This window comes from Aethina tumida, chromosome 1 (genome assembly GCF_024364675.1).
Source record: "Aethina tumida isolate Nest 87 chromosome 1, icAetTumi1.1, whole genome shotgun sequence".
NCBI lineage: Eukaryota > Metazoa > Arthropoda > Insecta > Coleoptera > Nitidulidae > Aethina > Aethina tumida.
Window position 1 is genome coordinate 2,067,450 of NC_065435.1, and position 19,843 is coordinate 2,087,292.

The 19,843-nt window shown below is 26.1% G+C and overlaps 1 protein-coding gene across 1 annotated transcript; it reads right to left on the minus strand.

Annotated features, from left to right (window-relative positions):
* Positions 1 to 1,182: 1,182 nt before the first annotated feature.
* LOC109601201 (glutathione-specific gamma-glutamylcyclotransferase 1) lies at positions 1,183 to 13,750 on the minus strand. The gene is made up of 3 exons (XM_020017425.2): positions 13,358 to 13,750; positions 9,935 to 9,970; positions 1,183 to 2,127 (listed from the first exon to the last, which is right to left on the minus strand). The coding sequence occupies exons 1-3, from the start codon at positions 13,550 to 13,552 to the stop codon at positions 1,603 to 1,605; spliced, it is 756 nt and encodes a 251-aa protein (XP_019872984.1). The 5' UTR covers positions 13,553 to 13,750; the 3' UTR covers positions 1,183 to 1,602.
* Positions 13,751 to 19,843: the final 6,093 nt, after the last annotated feature.

A 19,843-nucleotide genomic window follows, 5' to 3' on the forward strand; every position in this document is an offset into this window, starting at 1 on the left:
TTCAGGCGATAACACTCGCATAGTGAAGACCACGTTATAATTAGTGTTGTTATTTAATTATTATATTAATGATCTGTATGATTGTGGTTTGAAGTATACAAAGTATTATTTACTGCGATTACCAGGGTACCACAAAATCCCCATATTTTATATTCTTTGTGGGTATAACATACTTTTTGTGCAATAAAACTTGCTATAATGCTATTTTATACGTACACATTATAGGTACTAGAAGTATCCATTTCAAGTAGAACAGCTATAACCTTTTTAATATATCTTAATCGTGATGCCACTACTAGATCTATATTGCCTATAGTTGTTATTAAATTAGAAAAACTAAAAAAAAAAAATTATAGATTTTATCACCTAGTAAAATATATAAGTAAAATGTAACAAAAGGCTACATATCATTTTATTTATTTTTATTGTCTATGATTTTTGGCTTTTATTGATTTGTTTTTCTTTATTTTTTGTTTGAGGGGAAATCTCAAATCTCAAAAAAGACACACTTCTGATGGAATTTGGAGGCAGTGTCGGATTCACACCAACTAAAGATTCCTCTCCAGGCATCGATCATAGCATGGGTGACATACGACGTATATGCAGGGCATGAATCAGAAGACGTAAGGCTGGTAAAGGTGCCAGCCCCCTGTCAACTGGATTTGGAAGAGCAAAACCAATCTGAGGAAGATCCGAGATCTTTTTGGGGAAGGACTGGAATTTCGGGGTTGGATCGGGTAGCTTCCCACTGCCACTGTGGAGTGGCACTGAGCCCCAGGACCACGACAAGGTGGATCCATCCTGGGACTTTTTCTTATAAAAATTTCATAAACATCACTGTTACTGAACCTGAAGAGAAGTAACGTTTAAATCTAATACATTGTTCACCTACGTGTTGTAAACTGGGTTGCATATTCCCTTTGAAAAGAAACAGATCAAAATTTAATCTATTTTGTATCTGTATCTGATTTATAATATGTAACTGTTTATACCAAACGAAAAGCGTTTGATCCGACTGAATTTTGAGAGCATCTTGCACAACAGTGACAGTAAAAGTCTGCAAATTTGCTCAGTACTAGGAATCTTTTACTGTCTCTCTCATGCATGATGTCTTTCTCAAAGTTCAATAGGATCAAAGGCTTTCCAACCGGTATAGAGAATAATATGACAATTAAAACACCATTTAAAATTAATTATATAGTTTAATAATCATATAAAATCACAGTTAAGTTGATATAAAAAATATAAATAATTTTTGATAAAGATGGGAGGGTATAATAAAAATATGTTGTTGTTAAAGCTGTTAATTTTCAACAGTCTTAAACATTTAATAGATGCTCAATATTTTGACACAATAAATGACATTCAGGGCGAACAGGCAGGCAACAGAAACATCGGCCAAATAGAAAAATACTTTGTGCAATGAATCATACAAGTAAATGCACTCAAACCATATCACAACTTCCTTCAGCTACACGGTAGCTTATTATGTCATCACATCTAGTGTTTCAATGTAATTTATGTCTGTATAAACTCGTCAAACAATAAATAAATCACAATATAATGTACATGTACTAATACATATGTGGGCACTTTAAAGTACTAAATGTTTAAGCAGCGCAAAGGCTTGTCAGGAACTCTGGTCGTGTGCTGGAAGGACTCTGGCCTCTCGTGATTATTATTGTCGTTGCTCTCGTTGCTGCCGGTGGACATCTTCCTCACGAACCTGACACATCCCTTGCCGGTACCCATCAGATCCTCAAGGCACATATTCTCCTCGTTCACTATCGACAGAACGTCCCTCTCTAAATTGAATAAGTGATGGTCGTAATGTTCCGGGAAATGTTCACGCATGAAGTTCGCCAATCTGATCAGGTATTCGACGTTGTGGCCGCTGGGACCGGACGATTGGACTATTTGGCGGGCTATGTCTTCGGTACGGCCGTCGCCGAGCCATAGTGGGTTCTTCGGCGTCGCCACGTACAGCAGGACCTTTATTACTTGGCCCTTTCTCGTGTGGAAGTCCGTGAACTGGGTTATGTAGCCGCCTAGTTCGCACTCGCGTTTGGATAGGTAGGGGATGGCGGCGTCTCCGCTGATGGCATAGGAAAGTCCGTACACCAGTCCCTGGAAAAATAATTTAAATTTAATGTGACTATTGTATAATAGAGATGGGCAGAACAGTAGACCTAATACGGATTAATTCTAGGATCAAATATGTTCACCGAAAAGACGTCATTCGAATTGACGTCAATTGTTAACTGCAATATGCTGACTTCTCTTAATAGGATAATGCTTAACATGCCACCTACATCATGGATGGTTCTTTGAAAAAAGGTTGACAAAACTGTTCTTTAATATTGAGGTTTATTATACATAAAAAATAAATGTATGGGTTGCTTTCAGGCATTACAACAGATAATTTATATTTTTTATTATACACCTAATTTCTTAACTACCTTTGATACTAAAACTTGTGCTTAATTACATTTGATTTGATTTTTTTAGCTGTACACCAATTTATATAGCTAAACCTTTTATTCAAATAAAAAGTAGGACATTTGCGATTACCAGTACTAAGAATATCTTGTTTAAAAACTAAAATTTATAAATAAAGATTATATAAATATTAATGAATAAAAAATAAGTCGTCCACAATAAAAAAAAAAAAAACATTTTGTTTGTTGGTATATCAATTTTTATGGGTAGAACAAGTCTGAATATTTATTAAAAAGCAAACAAATCAGTTGAAGAATATTATTTTTAAAAAGTGAAACCTATCACTTAATAAAATAGACAAATTTGTTAATAAATAACATTTTTTATGGTAAACTCTGTTCTCATAGGTCGAAAGAAATAGAAAATTTGAATTTAAAAAATATTTTCTGTATTTTCATTTTTCCTTGTAATTTTCAAAAATAAAAATAGTATGTAAATTAAAAAAAAACATTTCTTAGCTGGCACATCAATTTTTATAGGTAAGAGGTCAGAATATTTATTAAAAAATAAATTTGTTGTAAAACATAATTTTTAAACAGTGAAACTTAATAAAATAGATAAATTTGTAAATAATTAATAATTTTTCAATGAAATTAAAATAATAATTTAAAAATATAAAAGTATTATTAAAAAATTAAAATTAGCTGCAGATAATTAGTTAAAAAAAAACATAAATAATGCACATTTGAAATTTTTTTTATACATTAATTTTTTCTTGCGATTTTCAAATATAAAAATAATAAAACAAAATCAGAAAAATGAATTAATTATTATTATTATTATTATTATTATGTTCAGAAATGTTTTAGGATTATCTAAAAAATTTTAAGACTAAATTAATGATTGTATATTGTTATGACTGATGTTTGAGCAAAAGGTCACAAAGACACTTTTGTGCTAAATATAATCCATCAACCTTGAGTTCTGACGTTTTCATTATTAAGAATTTAAATTAATTTACACGAAGAAAATCTAGGAAAACATCGTTCAAAATTAAGCCAACAACATATAACTTAATCTCCCATTAAACAGTACCAAAATAATCATTATTACTGAAAATGAGGGAGTTAAGTAATTGTTGACGTACTTATTGTTAAGTAAATATTAATTCATATCAGATAGTTCTGTTGTAGTTGTCAATTAAGACAAAGAAATTCATGCTTAATCTGTTTAAAAGTCATATTAATTATATTGAATAAAGATCATGACCTTATCCTCATTATGAGTAATTCACAGAAACGTCTAATGGTCACTTAGTTTACATTATGATTAAATTTAAAAGTTAAGCAAAATAATTATCGGCGGTTGTTGCAGCTTCTATGATTTAATGTTAAAGTAACTAGTGATAATTATATTTGTTTTTATTGCTGTAAAATATAATACGACAGAAAATGATTCAATAATTTTCTTCTTGATATGTTAATAGTGGTAATTAAAGTGATAACAATCATGTAATTAATATGATATTAATAAAAAGTGACAAAGGTTTTATTAATTTTTAATTTAATCAAATTAAAAAAAATATGCACATGCAATTATGATAAATTTACTGTATTAATAATCTAAATGCGATAATTTTTTATGAAAGAAACTAATGTATTTATCGTAATTGAAATTTTATTTAATTATGCAAAATTAAATCGCACACATTTGCACATTAGCACAGTCTCGTGAACTTGATAACCTTATTTTATTGTTATTAAAATGTAAAAAAATCCTTATCTAAACTAGTTGTCGATATCTTTAGTAATTGGTCCAAATCACAAAGGAATTTGGCTTAATCGTCCACATTTCATTTTTCTCATTCAAATCAGACCACGTGTTATTTGGTTGTTTGTCCGAAAATAATAAGAGCACGAAGTGAACGAATGTTAAAGACGGTCGTGCGAATATTCCCCCGACATCTAATTATAGATATTGAATATCTATTTTGCAAATTGTAAAATTGATGAAGCCCTAATTTGGCCGTCACACGATACGTTACACTTTCAACATTACGAAATGCCGTCCTCGAAATTCGATAACGAATTCCGGTATTTAATGTCAAATAATATGTGACGGCTTGTTTGCATTTCATGTCGCATATTGTTGTCCCATTGAGTTTGTGGCTGGTCAATGGGGGCGAATTAGTTTCGCGAAACGTTTATCCTATAAAACGGACACAAAAGATGTTAATGTGCTATGTTTAGAAAATCTATTGTATAAACAAATTTAAACTACGTGTCCGAGTTTGCGAATTGATTGGTCGTAGTACTTTAAACTTTATCTGTTTGGATTTTATTGCACTTGGCACTGAACACTAGGAAATAAATTTTAAATAGATAAAATCCTCTCGACGATAATATTGTATTTTTAAATGCTAAAACACAAATGTAAATGTATCGTTGGTGTTGGACAATTTTGTGATAAAGGAACATATTTAAACTAATAGATTTTACTTTTTGTTATCATTGGACACACGTGCTAAGTGTGATTAGTTGGTTACCAAGCGGTTAATGAACTGATAACAGATTATATCACAATTTGATCCATATTATTTGATTTAATCTCCAAAGTGATACACTTAACACCGTCTCACCTATGGCTAATTATAACACGTTCACTCATGATATGTACCACTTAACAAGCGTAGGGTTTTCCGCCTTTGTGTTATTAATTTTGAGCACGAAAAAACAATTTATCGATACATAAACCATCAAAGAGCACGAACTAGAAGTGAAATTATTTATTATTTACCTTAAGGAGATTAGACCAGTTGGTTTTGAAGGTAAATTATACGTCTGCAATAAGAAATTCACCGAAACCAACTTATAAAGATAAGTTTTATGTTCAATACCTGCGTTTAGTCAAGGAAAACCCGACTGATGTAATTGTAATGTTATTGAATGTATAAATTTTATGACTGACATGACCCTAATAAATTGACCGGTTAGTTTTTAATATTTTAACACCAAGAATTTTCATACCCTTTCGTTCAATTCAAATTGACAAGTACCTGTTAATTAAAAACGCAAATATGAGACAGAAATTTGTCAATATATTAGAAGCCGTTCTACTTCCTTAACTTTTGATTTCATTTTTAAATTTAATACTCTATTTTACACACGGAATCGCTGCCAACTAGTGTAGTTAAGTACTGTTTGGACTGATGACACCAATACGAAGAAAAGTGACTTAAAATTACTATGTAAACACAAAATTTTATGCGAGTCAACTTATCAAACAGTCGTAAAACAACAATAAAAATTTAACAACAATTGAGTTGTTCGTTCTCAATTTCAAAATTGGATTGTGACGCAAAAAAGTGTGTTTAATACAATAATATTGACAATTTAACTTACCCCATGTATTTTCGTCAAAATCTCTTGTTAAAATCACCCAAATCAGCCAGTCAGACAAAACATAAATCACCACACAACAAACACAATAGACATATCCTTGAAATCCGGGGAAAAACAGAGGACGCGTCTTGTTCTCATAAAAATTTGGCAAAACATCAGCAAATCGTCATTCAGTTTTTGGCCAACAAAAATACGACGTGGGGTTCCCAGAAATCTACTATTGTTGAGAATTTGTATTTACATAATTTACTTGAATTCCTTTCGAAACACACAGTACAGGCTATAATTATAGCCACTTATTAAAATATATTAAATATATACTACTTGAATTGGATGTCAGTATCTATAATGTTTATTATATGGTTAAAACATTTAATAATTTATCCTATTTATCTTTGAACTAAAATTGGTAGTTCAGTTTGTGTCTTCTTTGTACAATTGATTCAAACATTAGTCAATTTCAAAACAGCTAAATACTGTATGGAAAGAGTAAACAATAAGCTTTATATAAAATTCCCAGTGTTTACAATTTGGGAATTTACTTGTTTTACCATATTTCTATTTATTGATTCAGTCATGATTTGTCATGCAGTGTTTAATTTATTTTACATAAAGTCAATTTGAAAATTAAACCAACGTTAAATGAATTTTTAGAATGAAATTTGTAAAACTCACCTGAAATATTGACAAATTTTAATTATAATTCGGTGTTTAAACTTACACAAATTTATCAGATAAAACACATAGTATGACAAAAAAAAATTAGCACAATTAACACCACAGGAATATCCGTGACAACCCACCGACAAGCCACATTTTCGACGAAACTTGTTTAAAATAAACGGATCGATAATAATAAGCGTGTCTATATTGCGGCCATTAACCAGTGTGCACGTGTGCGATTCTTAGAAATTGAAAATGAATTTACGTGTTGCCAAAACTGTAACATTGTATTTAAAATTTATGTACTCTGTTAATATTAAAATTGCACCAGTTTTCATTGTCACAAAAGGTTTAAATCGAAGAATAAGTGTAAATTTATTAATTATTTATTAATTTACAACAAGTATAAATAAATAAATTAGGCCAACAGTTTAACACTTCCGGGAATCACACGCACTCTGCATTCTCATTGGATAAAACGCATAGACGCTAACCAATTTTGACTAACTTCGTTGACAACGCGTCCGTGGCTTTTTTTCAGATTTTACGGGTATTTCTATCGTGTTTATTGCGTAAATGTGTTGTGTGGGGTTTTATGATTCAGCCGACTGATTTGTGTGATTTCAACGATGGATTTTATTAATGCAAAATTTGCGGTAAATTTTAATGGACCTATTTATTAGGATTAGGCTCAATAACATTATTATTATTAACATTATTATAACAATTAACTTATTTATACGTTCACCAACTAAATACAAATAAATGTTTATTAACCAATTAATAATAATAATAATTCCAAATTTAAGGACTAATTTTTTCAAAGTTGGCTACGAATTTTTAATGGCGGAAAAGTTTTGTTGACAACACAAACGTTGCGTCCTCGCGTTTTCGTCGATTTTCACGGACTTTTCTAGCGTGTTTATTGTGTAAATATGTCGTGTGGTGTTTTACAACTCGTCCGATTGATTTATGTGATTTTAACGATGGACTTTGATGGAGCCCGCCAAAATTTCCGGTAAGTATTTATAAAACTCAATATTACTATTTAATTTCTTCATATACACAACCAAACATATATGTATTCACAAGAAAAAATTGTTTTTCATGAAAATATTAGTGGTCAATAAAAAGCGAATATTTTTTTGATTTGTTCCTGCAGTTGTCAATTTCTCTGATTCCATGTATAGTACTAGTGTGTGAAGTGAACTTACTTATTTTCGCAAATTTTATTTAGTGAGGTTGTCAGAAATACACAGAGGAAGGAAATAGGCTAGAATAAAATATAGGTCCCGAAAAAGTGGTGTGGAAGTGCCACCACAAAAGGTCAGGACCGTTTTTTAGCAAAAGGAAATCCATCGCATCCTGAGCTTCAAAGACGACTTGTGCAAGCTACAGGTGTTAGTTTTTCGGTCGAAACTCTCTCGAGAATTATGTAGCAGAAGATAGTTAATGGTCTCTAAATATAAAGGATGTAATGTAAGGTGGCATTATTATTAGTGAAGACTCCTTTTGATTCCTATTAGACAATCACCAACCGGTCAAAGGTATGTGGATTTAGTGCTACAACCTGCAGTAAACCTCTGGTGGAGTCTTTCCTATTTATGCAAGATAATGCTCCTCCACATACCAGTATAGTTGCCAAAAATTATTTGGAAATGGAAGGTGGTGGAATTAGAGTGGCCTTCTTGTTCACCGAATCTTTCACTTATGGAATAACGTTAAAATAAGAATTAGAGCTGGTCAAAATAACTCTGACAACACAGAACAACTTATACCGGCAGCTTTAGAAGAATGAGGAAATGTCCTCTAAGAAGGCTTTAATAATTAATAGAAAGTATGCTACAATGATTATTAGATTAGCAAAACGTTTTATTTAGTCTAATTTACCGCAAAATTTATTTTCAGAGAAATTCACATTTTGGTGACATAGTTGTCTATGAATTTCTAATGGGCTGAATAATTTATTTAACATTAACCATTATTAAAATAGTTTATGCAGTTTGAGTTTACTGTTGTAAAATTTAGTGTTCACATTCCAACCTGGAATTCCTCATAATGGTGTCGCCAGTTATTAAATAGCAATTGATTATTTTTCGATTATAAGTTTATTATAATTAAATTCAAATAAAAATATTTAATATTCAAAATTTAAATTTAAATTAATAAATATGAAACGATAATTTTAGTAATAGTTTTTTGTATACATACCAAATAGATAAATACATTTTTAGCATTTTAGTGAAAAATATCAGTATTCATAGTATTCATTACGTCACTTACTAAAATATTAAATTATACACAAGTTAATTTGAATTTTTAAGTAAATAGGCATTTAAAATTTATAAAATTGTTGTTGAGATATTTAGATATAGTAGTGGTCATAATTATGGTAACTTATTAAAATTATGAGCTGTACTAATTGAATTGTCAGTAATTATATATTTATTGTTTTCTCTGTTATTGTTTTGCCTACTACGCAACTGTTCAATCTAATTTTATTTTTTAAAAAATTGCGTATTTTTTATTTTTCAATGGACAAAATTATGGCAACTTTTTAATGGCTAAATAAATCAATCCTTTCACGTATTATTAAAAAATTTAGAGAAACTGCCCAAGAGGTAGCTAATATTAAAAAAAAGTTGCTATAATAATGGCCACTAGTATATTTATAAATATAAACTCATATACAAAAGTTAGCAATATTAAATTTTTATGAATTAAATGAATGAACGAATTTAATTATATTTGATTGAGTAATAAATTAAACAAATAAAGAAAATACACTTGTAAATTTATGTTAAATTATTAATTCGTGTATATTTTTATGAAATAAATTTTATTTAATTAGATTTCACTGATTAATAAGCAAATATTTCATAGTCCTTCAAAATCTAAAAACCTCAAAAAATTAGAGAAAAATGTGAGCTGTAATTTATTTAAAAAACTTGAAAATTCCTAGTTTTTATCTAAAATATTCGTAGCATTCATTACGTCGTTGTCTAAAACGTTAAACGCGATTAACTTGTGCAAAAATGTCCATATTTCTGATATCACAATTATGTACATTAAAAATTGTTCAAACACAATCGAGGACAACACTTTCCACCATCAATTATTATCGATAAACCGTAAAAAATCATTTATTTACTATTTCCCGCATCAACGTAGAATTACATAAGTTTTTTCCTGACGTAGTCTCGTGCGTAAAGTGCGATATTTTTAACCGCCTTTAAAATTTTGCACGATCGTCCGCCGTGATATCGGGGGGAGAAGTAAATCAAATAATTTAACGGTGTCCCAATTTAATTTTGTCGCCCCCCTCGTTATAAATACTTGACGCACAATGCGTCTATTTTTAAAACGGCAATGGCAAAATCAGGTTAAACATTTACGCGCCGGCATAAATAATAACATAAAACAATACTTACGTTCGGATCTTCGACTAACGTGGCCACTCTTCCGGGCTGAAATGGAAAATCGTGTTAATTAATATACGGATTCGCCACGTTTGTTTATACGTTTCGTGTGATTTATTTTTTAAACGGATCCACCAAGGTTGAACAGAAATGTTTCGTACGCATTTTTGATGATCGTTTGTTCGTTCAATGGTGAATTTGCATATGTGTGTCAGTTTGGCGGCCGTTCGGCATTTTATTAGTGGGTGTAACGGTTTTGATTATTCTTAGCGAGAGCGTACGCGAATTTTGCGCGCAATTGGCCACGATTTTTTTTTTTCTTTTATTTATTTCAAACTTGTGACGGAACTATTATATTGTGACGCTCGGAAAATTCTTTGGTATTTTTGTACTATTGTTGCGTTGTTAAATGGATATTTTTTGTTTATATTGATTTTGTTTAGAATTTTAATTAGTTGTTATCTTATTAATATGTTAATCGGACTCAATTAAAATTTAAATTTCCATAAGGACAAATATGTCAAAAATTTCATATTCTCATGTTTAATTATTCATATTTTTATGTAAATTGACATTCAAAATTACTAATACTGTTGTTAAGTGAGATATTTATATTTATATATTATCTTCAGATTTTGTTGATAATACCAAATTTTATCTAAAAATACTCCAAAAATAGTACAAAAATGTGGGTTATTATTTATTAAAAAAATTACATAAATTAATTTAAAATTCTCAGATTTTGCTGATAATTGTCATATTAATAGGCAATTATATCAAGATCGATCAAACATATTTGTATCCATCCAAAATTGATCTAAAAATACGCCAAAAATAGTACAAAAATATGAACTATTATTTATTTAGAAAAAAACTTGAAAGTTTATATTTTATACAAATTAATTTAGAATTTTTTAAATTTTTTGTTGTTAATTAAGATAAATTTGCTCTAATATTCATATTCATTTTGCTCAGCATTATTTTATTCTATTTTTATGTTAATAAAACTCATATACAATTAATACTTCTATATAAAAAAAATCAAATTTTCATATTTAATTAATTCACATTTTTATAAAAATTTATAAATAAATTTCTAAATTGTTGTTAAGTGATATATTTTTAATTATATATTACAATATATCATCGTCAGATTTTGCTGATTATTATATTAATTAGATAATTATATCAAAATAGATCAAATATAATTGTATCCACCCAAAATTCGTCTAAAAATGCTCCAAAAATAGTACAAAAATATTAGCTATTATTTATTAAAAAAAAAACATATTTTTATATAATTTAATTTAAACTTTTTAAAATTGTTTGATGTTGAGTAAGATAAATTTGTTTTAATATTGTTATTTTTTATTCTTTAGCAAGATAAATAAAATGATTAAAAAATTCAAATTTTCGTATTTAATTAATTCATATTTTCATGAAATTGGATATTTAAAATTTCTAAATTCTAAAATTTCGTTGATAATTCTTAATTAAACAATAAAAAATATATATTCCCTTAAAATTTGTCTAAAAACCCTTCAGAAAATGTAGTTATGAGTTGGTATTTGTTGTTTACATAAATTTATTCAAAATTTCAAATTTTTTTTTGTTAATACGATGTAATATTTATATATTACTAAAGATTACCTCAAATTTTGTTAATAATTATTAATACTTATTTTATAATTTTCAGAAATAGTAGAAAACTATGGGTTGAATTATTTATTTTATAAAAAACTATATTTTTATACGGATTAGTTAAAAATTCTCTGTAATCAAGTAAGATTTCATATTTATATATTAATTCTTAAATATATTAAAAGTAATAAAAAAAAATATGAAATTATAAATGACAGGAAACTATGGATTTATATAGAAATATTTATTTAAAAAATATCTAGTTTTATTTGTATAAAATAAAATTTAATATTTGTATCTTCAAATTTAGTTGATAATTAGTAATTATATTAAAAACAATAAAATAAAATTCGTCCAAAGGTATTTTAGAAATGACAGAAAATTATGGGTTGATATTTATCTTTTTAAGAAATATTGGAATATATAAATTTTTTAATTAATGTTAAGCATATTCTTCTATTATTTATTAAAAATATTTTTTAAATAGTTTTACGAAATATGTAATTAAATCTATGTTTCAAATATACAACAATTATGCAACTACTATGATAAGAATTTGTTGATAATATTTTAGCTGAGGACATTCATCTATAAATAAATAAAATTTTGAGACAAACATATTGTAATTTATTTCTTCATTATTTGTATTTGTAAATTATCGGGTGATTCCAATTTTTAAAAAAAATATTTAATAAATTTGGCATCTTTACATTGATTTCTCTTTGTTAATAATAATAATACATAAAAAAATATTATCTGTCCCTAATAAATAACATTTGTTTTATAAATTTCTAGTTTTTTTTAAATATTTTTGAGCATTTTTAATGCCAAAATTTAATTATTTAATAACTAATTTTAATGAATGATTATGTATAATTAATACATTTAATCCAATTAAACTAATCATCAATTTATGTATGTAACACTTAAATTAAAAATAAAACATAAACGTACGCAACGCAGTGCCAAACGAATTGACAAAACTACTAGAGGTCAATGAAATCGCAGTTTATTATTTGAGGATCCTCTTAACAATTCACTGAGTGTCCCAATTTTACAATTGTATATCAAAATAAATAAATAATTGTTGACATTTTATTAATCTTATCTAATCGACAATTTACTATTATTAGGTTAAATATTATAGAGACAAATGTATTAAGGGAATACTATTTATTCAGCACTTACAGTCTGGTCATAAGTTTATATACGCATTAGATTTCCGTAAATAAATAAATACATATGATTTTTGTGTTTGACAGTAAACATAATAAATTTTAGTACGATAAAATAAGATTTTCCCAGATTCTTTTTATTATTTCATGTTAATTTATAGATAAATATCGCATTACGAGAGTATAGTTAACATAATGTAAAATGTACAGTCAGGTAAATGTTAAGGCAAACAATGAATTAAACAGTTAAACTGCATCGGAGCGTTTAAAATGAGGCCGTCTAGAGAAATCCAGAATGAACATCTACAACATTTAAAAACCCCCTCGGCGTATAATATTTATTATTAATTATAAGCATCAGGGTGGTTAAGAATTTGTAACGATACACGTAAATACAGTTGTTGAAAGGCGTCATTAAAACACATTAAAATTAATAATAACCAAGGAGGAGGTCAAGACAAATTACAGGGTGAAACGCGAAGGTCCAGACTTTCATGTGAGCAATTCCCGCTTTCTCGACGTAAACAACGACCAAATGAATGGAACAAACGAACTAATTAATTAAGAAAAATCGGTGGTTTAAATTTAAATTAAAAAGCAAGTGAATGTTGATAGTTACTTGTTGTTCGGTGCCCCTGTGCGTGGTGTTGCCCTGCCAGAACCTCCTCGTGTAGCCCTTGATGTAGCCGGTGACTGCCTTGTGGAACTGGAAACCGGGTAACCAACACAACGAGCCGTATGCGAAGACCCACAGGGCCTTGGTGTCATTTTCGGTGAAAACGGCGTTTTCCAGTTCCGCCACGGTCTCAGTCATTCTGATGCAATACGGCGGCACCAGCTGTCAGACGGGTCCCGTCAATGCGATGTGTATCAAACTATGTGGCACGTTGCTTTGGCTTTTCTGTTCGTCCGTTCCGTCCGTCGGTTTCGTTCACTCGACGGCGCAACGCACGAATTCAAGTGCGAATTTATTTTTAAAGGGGCCGCAGGCCCGTATTTATCAACGTTTCGTGGGGGGCTCGTGGAAATCGCGATTCGCGACGTCGGAACGGTCCTACGGTCCTCCACCGGACGTCGTTTTTCCCATTTGCTTGCTTGCTTGCTTTTCAGACGTATACTCACTTTGGTTTGTTACTCATATTTGCTTAATTTACTTGGCTAAATAAATTATATTATTATATTTTATAAACAATTTACTTTGTTTCGTAATTATTTATTGTATAATTATTTGTATTTCATCAGAAAGATAATAGGTAAAGCAAACTTTATATTAAATAAAATTACAAAAAAATATTAATAAAACCATATATGTATATATGGTAAATATTATTCATTATCATTATTATAATTAAAATTACGTATTTTCAAAATTTCAATACTTCCATATCAGTTAGCTATACATCTATAATAGTTAAACATTTATTATAATAGGTAAACAATTATTAAAAAAAAAAAACAAAATATAGCTATGCTTTTTTCTATGTCTCTTAACAGGAAATTAATAGGTGAGGTTTAAATTAAATAAATTAAAATAAAAAAACAATATTACATTAATCATATTTATACAAATTGTAAATTATTGTCTATTATTATTATTTTTTATAAATTTTCGTAATAGTTAATTTTGGTAGTAATAAATAAAATAAAATCATTTATATATAATATATGAAAATATTATATTATTTTAAATTTTCCATAATAGATAAGTCTGCCTATAATAAATTTTTAGATAATTATTTACAAAACAAATATGAATATTAAAATATATTTTTATATTTATTAATTATTGATTAATGAATAGCCAAAAATACATATTTTAAATTATTTATTATTATTACAGCTAAATATTTTATGCTTATTATAAATAAAATTAAAATTCTATTTTATTTTTTAATAAAAATAATCAAACATTTTTTTAATAATTATTATATCAGTTACATATAATATTATAGAATATTTTAAATTTTTCATATCAGATAAGTCTGTCAATAATAAATTTTAATTTTAATAAAAATTATTAATAAAATATTTTAACAATTAATTATAATTAATATTATAATATATTTTAAATTTTTCGTAATAGATAAATCTGCTAATAATAAATTTTAAACAGTTATTTACAAAAACAAAATTTGATTATTTCTTTTTAACATAAATATTAAATTATAATTTTATATTTATTATTTATTAATTAATTAATAGTATATATTTTAAATTCTAAATTATTATTAACTAAAATTAAATATTTTCTAAATTTGGAAATTTGCCAAGTCAATGAGAATTAAATGTTTAATTTAAATAATTTTAAATAATGGTTTATATGATAAAACTTTTAAAAGTTATATTTATTATAAATACATTGTATTGTATTTATTATAAATAAAATTAACAAAATAGGAATAGAACGAAAAATGAACAATTTTAAATCTTCAGCTATTATTATTATTATTATTATTATTATTATTATTATTATTATTATTATTATTATTATTATTATTATTATTATTATATTGAATAGTTAAATCTGCCAATAATAAATTTTTAAACAATTTTTATTTGCTATTTTAATTTAATATTTATGAATAAAATATAAATAAAAATAATATAAATAATTTATAAAATATTATAATAATATAATATTAGGTACTTTAAACAAATATGACATATTTTTAAATATATTAAATTATAGTTTATTAATTATTACTACTGTTTGTTAATATCTATATGCATTATATAAAATTTAGAAAAAATTAATAAAACCTTATATAAATATTTCAAATTATTATTAATAATTAAAATTATGTATTTTGTAAATTTAGATATTTTAAATTTCAATATTTCTGAAACAAATTTATTTTAAATAATGATTTATAAAAATTTGAATTAACTATAAATAAAACTAAGATTACAGTTTGATGTTTATGTCCTTTTATACCAAAAAAATAAAATATTTTTAAAATTAATTAATTATAATATAGTAAATTATTAAATAAATTAAAAATGAAAATAATAATAGAATTAACTATTATCATTTTAGTAATATTATTTACAAAAACAAAATCTGAATTTGTTTCAATATAAATAATGATTTATAGTTTTAAATTTTCTTGTTTTATACTAGAAAACTAATAGGCTAAAACAATTTTAAAATAAATTAAATAATAATAATATTAAAACGATATATGAACACATTTATTATTTATTTTAAATAATGATTTATATACTAAATAAAATCTTAAAATTCTGTACTATAAATTAAACTAAAATTACATTATATTTTATTTTTTTTTTTTTGTAAATAATTTATAACTAAAAAGAAATTAAAAACGTTTTTTTTTATTATTATTTAATCTTTTTGACATAATTTTTCAGTATTTTGAAATACTATTAAAATAAAAGGGGCAGAAAAAATTATATATTATATAATATTCAAAAAAAAAATCTAAATGAAAGAAATGGTTGGTGATTTATAAAAATTAAGTATTAGTCATTAAATTAAAAATATTTTTAAATAATAATTTATATGTAATAATAAAACTTTCTATTTGTTATAAGTAAAACTAAAAATATAGTATAGTATTTGTATAATAGTTAAAAGTTATAATATTTAATTTTTCAATTAATCATAATAATATTATTTATTCAATATATCAAAAATTAAAAAATAATAATGGATTTTTTAATATGAATATTATTAAATCAATATTATTAGAAAAATAAAATGTAAAAGCCACTTTATGTTAAATAAATTAAAATAAAAAATAATATTTCGTATATAATTTATTTTAATTTAAAAAAATCTTAAATTTTATTTAAATTCATTTTTTCTTATAATATTATTTGTAACGTAATCATTAACAATTTAATTGAATACATATCACAGATATTTAAATAAAATTAAACAATACTATGATGCAATTGTTTAATTGTGCATAAATTTATATCCATGTATAAAGAGGGTTTTAAGACATTTGCAGAACACGCAAGGGCCTAGAAAACTTATTGATCCGTCGCTGGAAAATACGCATTTAAAGACCTATTACATTTGTCATAGTGCGTATACGCATACTGTTGCCACTGTCCTCAGAATCTCTCCCGAAAATTTGCAAAACTTTCTTTTATTTCTTAGGTAATGTTTAACTTTCTTAACTCAGTAAAATAATTAAAATAATAAGAATTTCAATAGTTTTATTTAAATAAGACATCAAAATGACATAAGATGTTGTTATCGATGTTTGTTTTACAATGTACAATATAACTTTGGCAAAATTTGGCAACAGCGGCGTTTTCTTAGGGGATTCCACCCAGTTATGAAAAGGAAAATGTCATCGCTCATTCTTCCAACTGCAAGATAATAGTAATTATCAATTGCAATAATTGAAAACTAATCGATTGACTAATAAATATGTCTGTCACACCCTCTTGTTTACGATTATTATATAAACAATCGATTTCCCTGTTTATTTGTAAACACAAAACATATTAAGCGAATTTTATTAATGAAAATACATTGTTACACGTGTACATGAATTAAAATTTTCGTCTGTTCTAGAAATAGAAACACGCACAACATTAGTAGCTTTCGTTTTACCTATCAATTGATATGAACGGTTCAATTAAAGTGTAATTTTTTTAAAAATTTCATCAGTGGAACATAAGAGGAAATTTTAAAATATAAGCTCATATTCAGAATGCCATTTATTATGTGATTAAAACGATTAAAGAACGAAAGGTATTCTCAATATGTAAAATTCGAGATATCTACTCTGTTCGTAGAAGAGTAAATTTTAATTCGTAAGCTAAAATTTAGACATTAAAAATTTTATTTATTTTGTTATTAAATGTGAAAGAATAATATAGAAATTTTGTATTTTTATTTAGTACAGTCTTTGTATGACATTTTTATTCAATTATTTCAATTCAGCAAAATAAGAGTAAGTAAGAGTAAATTTTAAAATATAATATGAAATTTTAACAACAAAAATTATAATTTATTAAGTAATTAAAAATTGAAATATATTTTCAATGTGGAAAATTTGAGATTTTTACTCAGTTCAGTCCATGTAGGACATTGTTTAAAAAAATCATTTTAATTGAAAAGTAAATTCTAAAACATAAGCTAAAGAACGACACATATTCTTGACGTAGAGAATTCTAGATATTTACATACCTTAGCTCTTGTGGCTTAATCATTTGAATGAAAGATAAAATTTTAGAATATTAAATGAAATTTCAACATAAAAAATATTGTTTATTATGTAATTAAATTAATTAAAGAACGAAGTATATTATTCTCAATATAAAAATTTGAATTTTTACTTGTTTCAGTTCTTGTATGACATTTTTGTTAAAATCACTTCAATGGAAGAGTGAATTCTAAAACATACATTGAAATTTTGAAAGAAAAACATTATTTATTATGTAATTAAATTAATTAATTTGTATATCGAAATATCGAAATTTGAATTTTTACTCGTTTCAGTTCTTGTATTACATTTATCACCTCAAGGCAGAGTAAACTATAAAACATAAGATGAAATTTTGGAAGAAAAAACTATTTATTATGTAATTAAATTAATTAAAAGACGAAATATGTTTTGAATATGGAAATTTGAATATTTACTCGTTTCAGTTCTTCTATGACATTTAAAATCACTTCGACGGAAAAGTAAATTTGAGAACATATCTTCTTAATTTGAATATTTGAATTTTTATTTGTGTTAATAAATCAATTTAAAAAAAGTAAATTATCAAAATAATTCAAAAACTGTTAATTAATATATTTTTCTAAGTTATGTTAAAGATCAATAAGAATCATTATCAGAAAACTCACAATTCTAATACAATTATTATACATTATTTATGTAGTTTATAATAAAATAATAAAAACTTCAAGGAACTGATTAAATTTAAACAAGGTTCAACAATAGGCAACTCAATATACATAATCGATATGACAATGGTGCATAGTAGAGTTAACTGGGTTGCCTGTACTCAAAGTCGATATTTGAAATAAATTATTTTCAAATCTTAATTAAGGTTCGAAATTTATAATAATATTGTATTACATTAAATGGTTATAATGTCACATTATATATTATTTAAAGTAATTTTATGATTTTTGGAGTAAATTATAATAATGGTTAAAAAATAAATATTTAAATTTTTTTGAAAGTTGAAAGTATACAACTAATTTATTAAAGAGAGAAAATTAGTTAATGCGTTGGATTAAAATAAATAATAGTAACAAAATTTTAAGAATGCCGATTCGTAACGATTATTAATGTGGTAGGTAACGTATTGACCGGCTTCAATAACAGAGATTGCGATAAGGTTTATTTAGGATGAGACAAAAATTTAAATGAGTTTGATTTAAGCATGTTGAAATAATCATCGGCGGAGTTCTGGGAATAACTGTAAAATTCGATTTAAATTTACGGAAGTGTCCGTTGGGAAAGTTCTGTTCTTATAAAACTAACGTTATAAATAAATAAATAAAATATGCAGATACATTTCTGTGAAGCTCCTGATCAAAAATTAATTAGTTTTTAAATACTAGCGACATTAATTGATTTACGTTATCGACAATCCGAATTGGAATGCCGGTAACTATGTTAAAAACATTATCCCGTTAATTTTAAATCCCGAAACGCAATAGGCGTCCAGAAAAAACCAAAACCATCGAGATATTAAATAAAATAAATACATAGAAAGTTATAAATGTGTATTTATTTATTATATTTAACTTATATATGTATTATATTATGTCAAAGCCATACTATGGAACACTATCGTCCATGTGTAGAGTAACAAATTAAAAAATAAGGAAAATAAAGAATAAAACGAAGGCTGCAAGAAGCTGGTCTCTATGGTAGAAGCCCTTTATTTCTGCAAGAAATAGAACAGCAAGAGTATATGTGAAATGGACAGATAGGCAACGGAAAACAATTTTTATTTTCAATGAATGTCGGTTCCAATTATTCAAATCTGATTGCATTTCATGGGTGAGAGGACCAATTAATAAAATGTATAATCTCAAGTATACTAGACCTACTGTGAAGCATGGTGGAGGAGGCGTTATGGTTTAGGAATGTTATTCTGGATT

Excerpts from the sequence above, each read along its gene's own strand:
- LOC109601201 (XM_020017425.2), bottom strand. The coding sequence starts at position 13,552 with ATGACTGAGACCGTGGCGGAACTGGAAAACGCCGTTTTCACCGAAAAT. Across the intron at positions 9,971-13,357 it reads ACAGGGGCACCGAACAACAA|CCCGGAAGAGTGGCCACGTT; the intron begins GTAACTATCAAC and ends TTTCCATTTCAG. Across the intron at positions 2,128-9,934 it reads CGTTAGTCGAAGATCCGAAC|GGACTGGTGTACGGACTTTC; the intron begins GTAAGTATTGTT and ends TTATTTTTCCAG.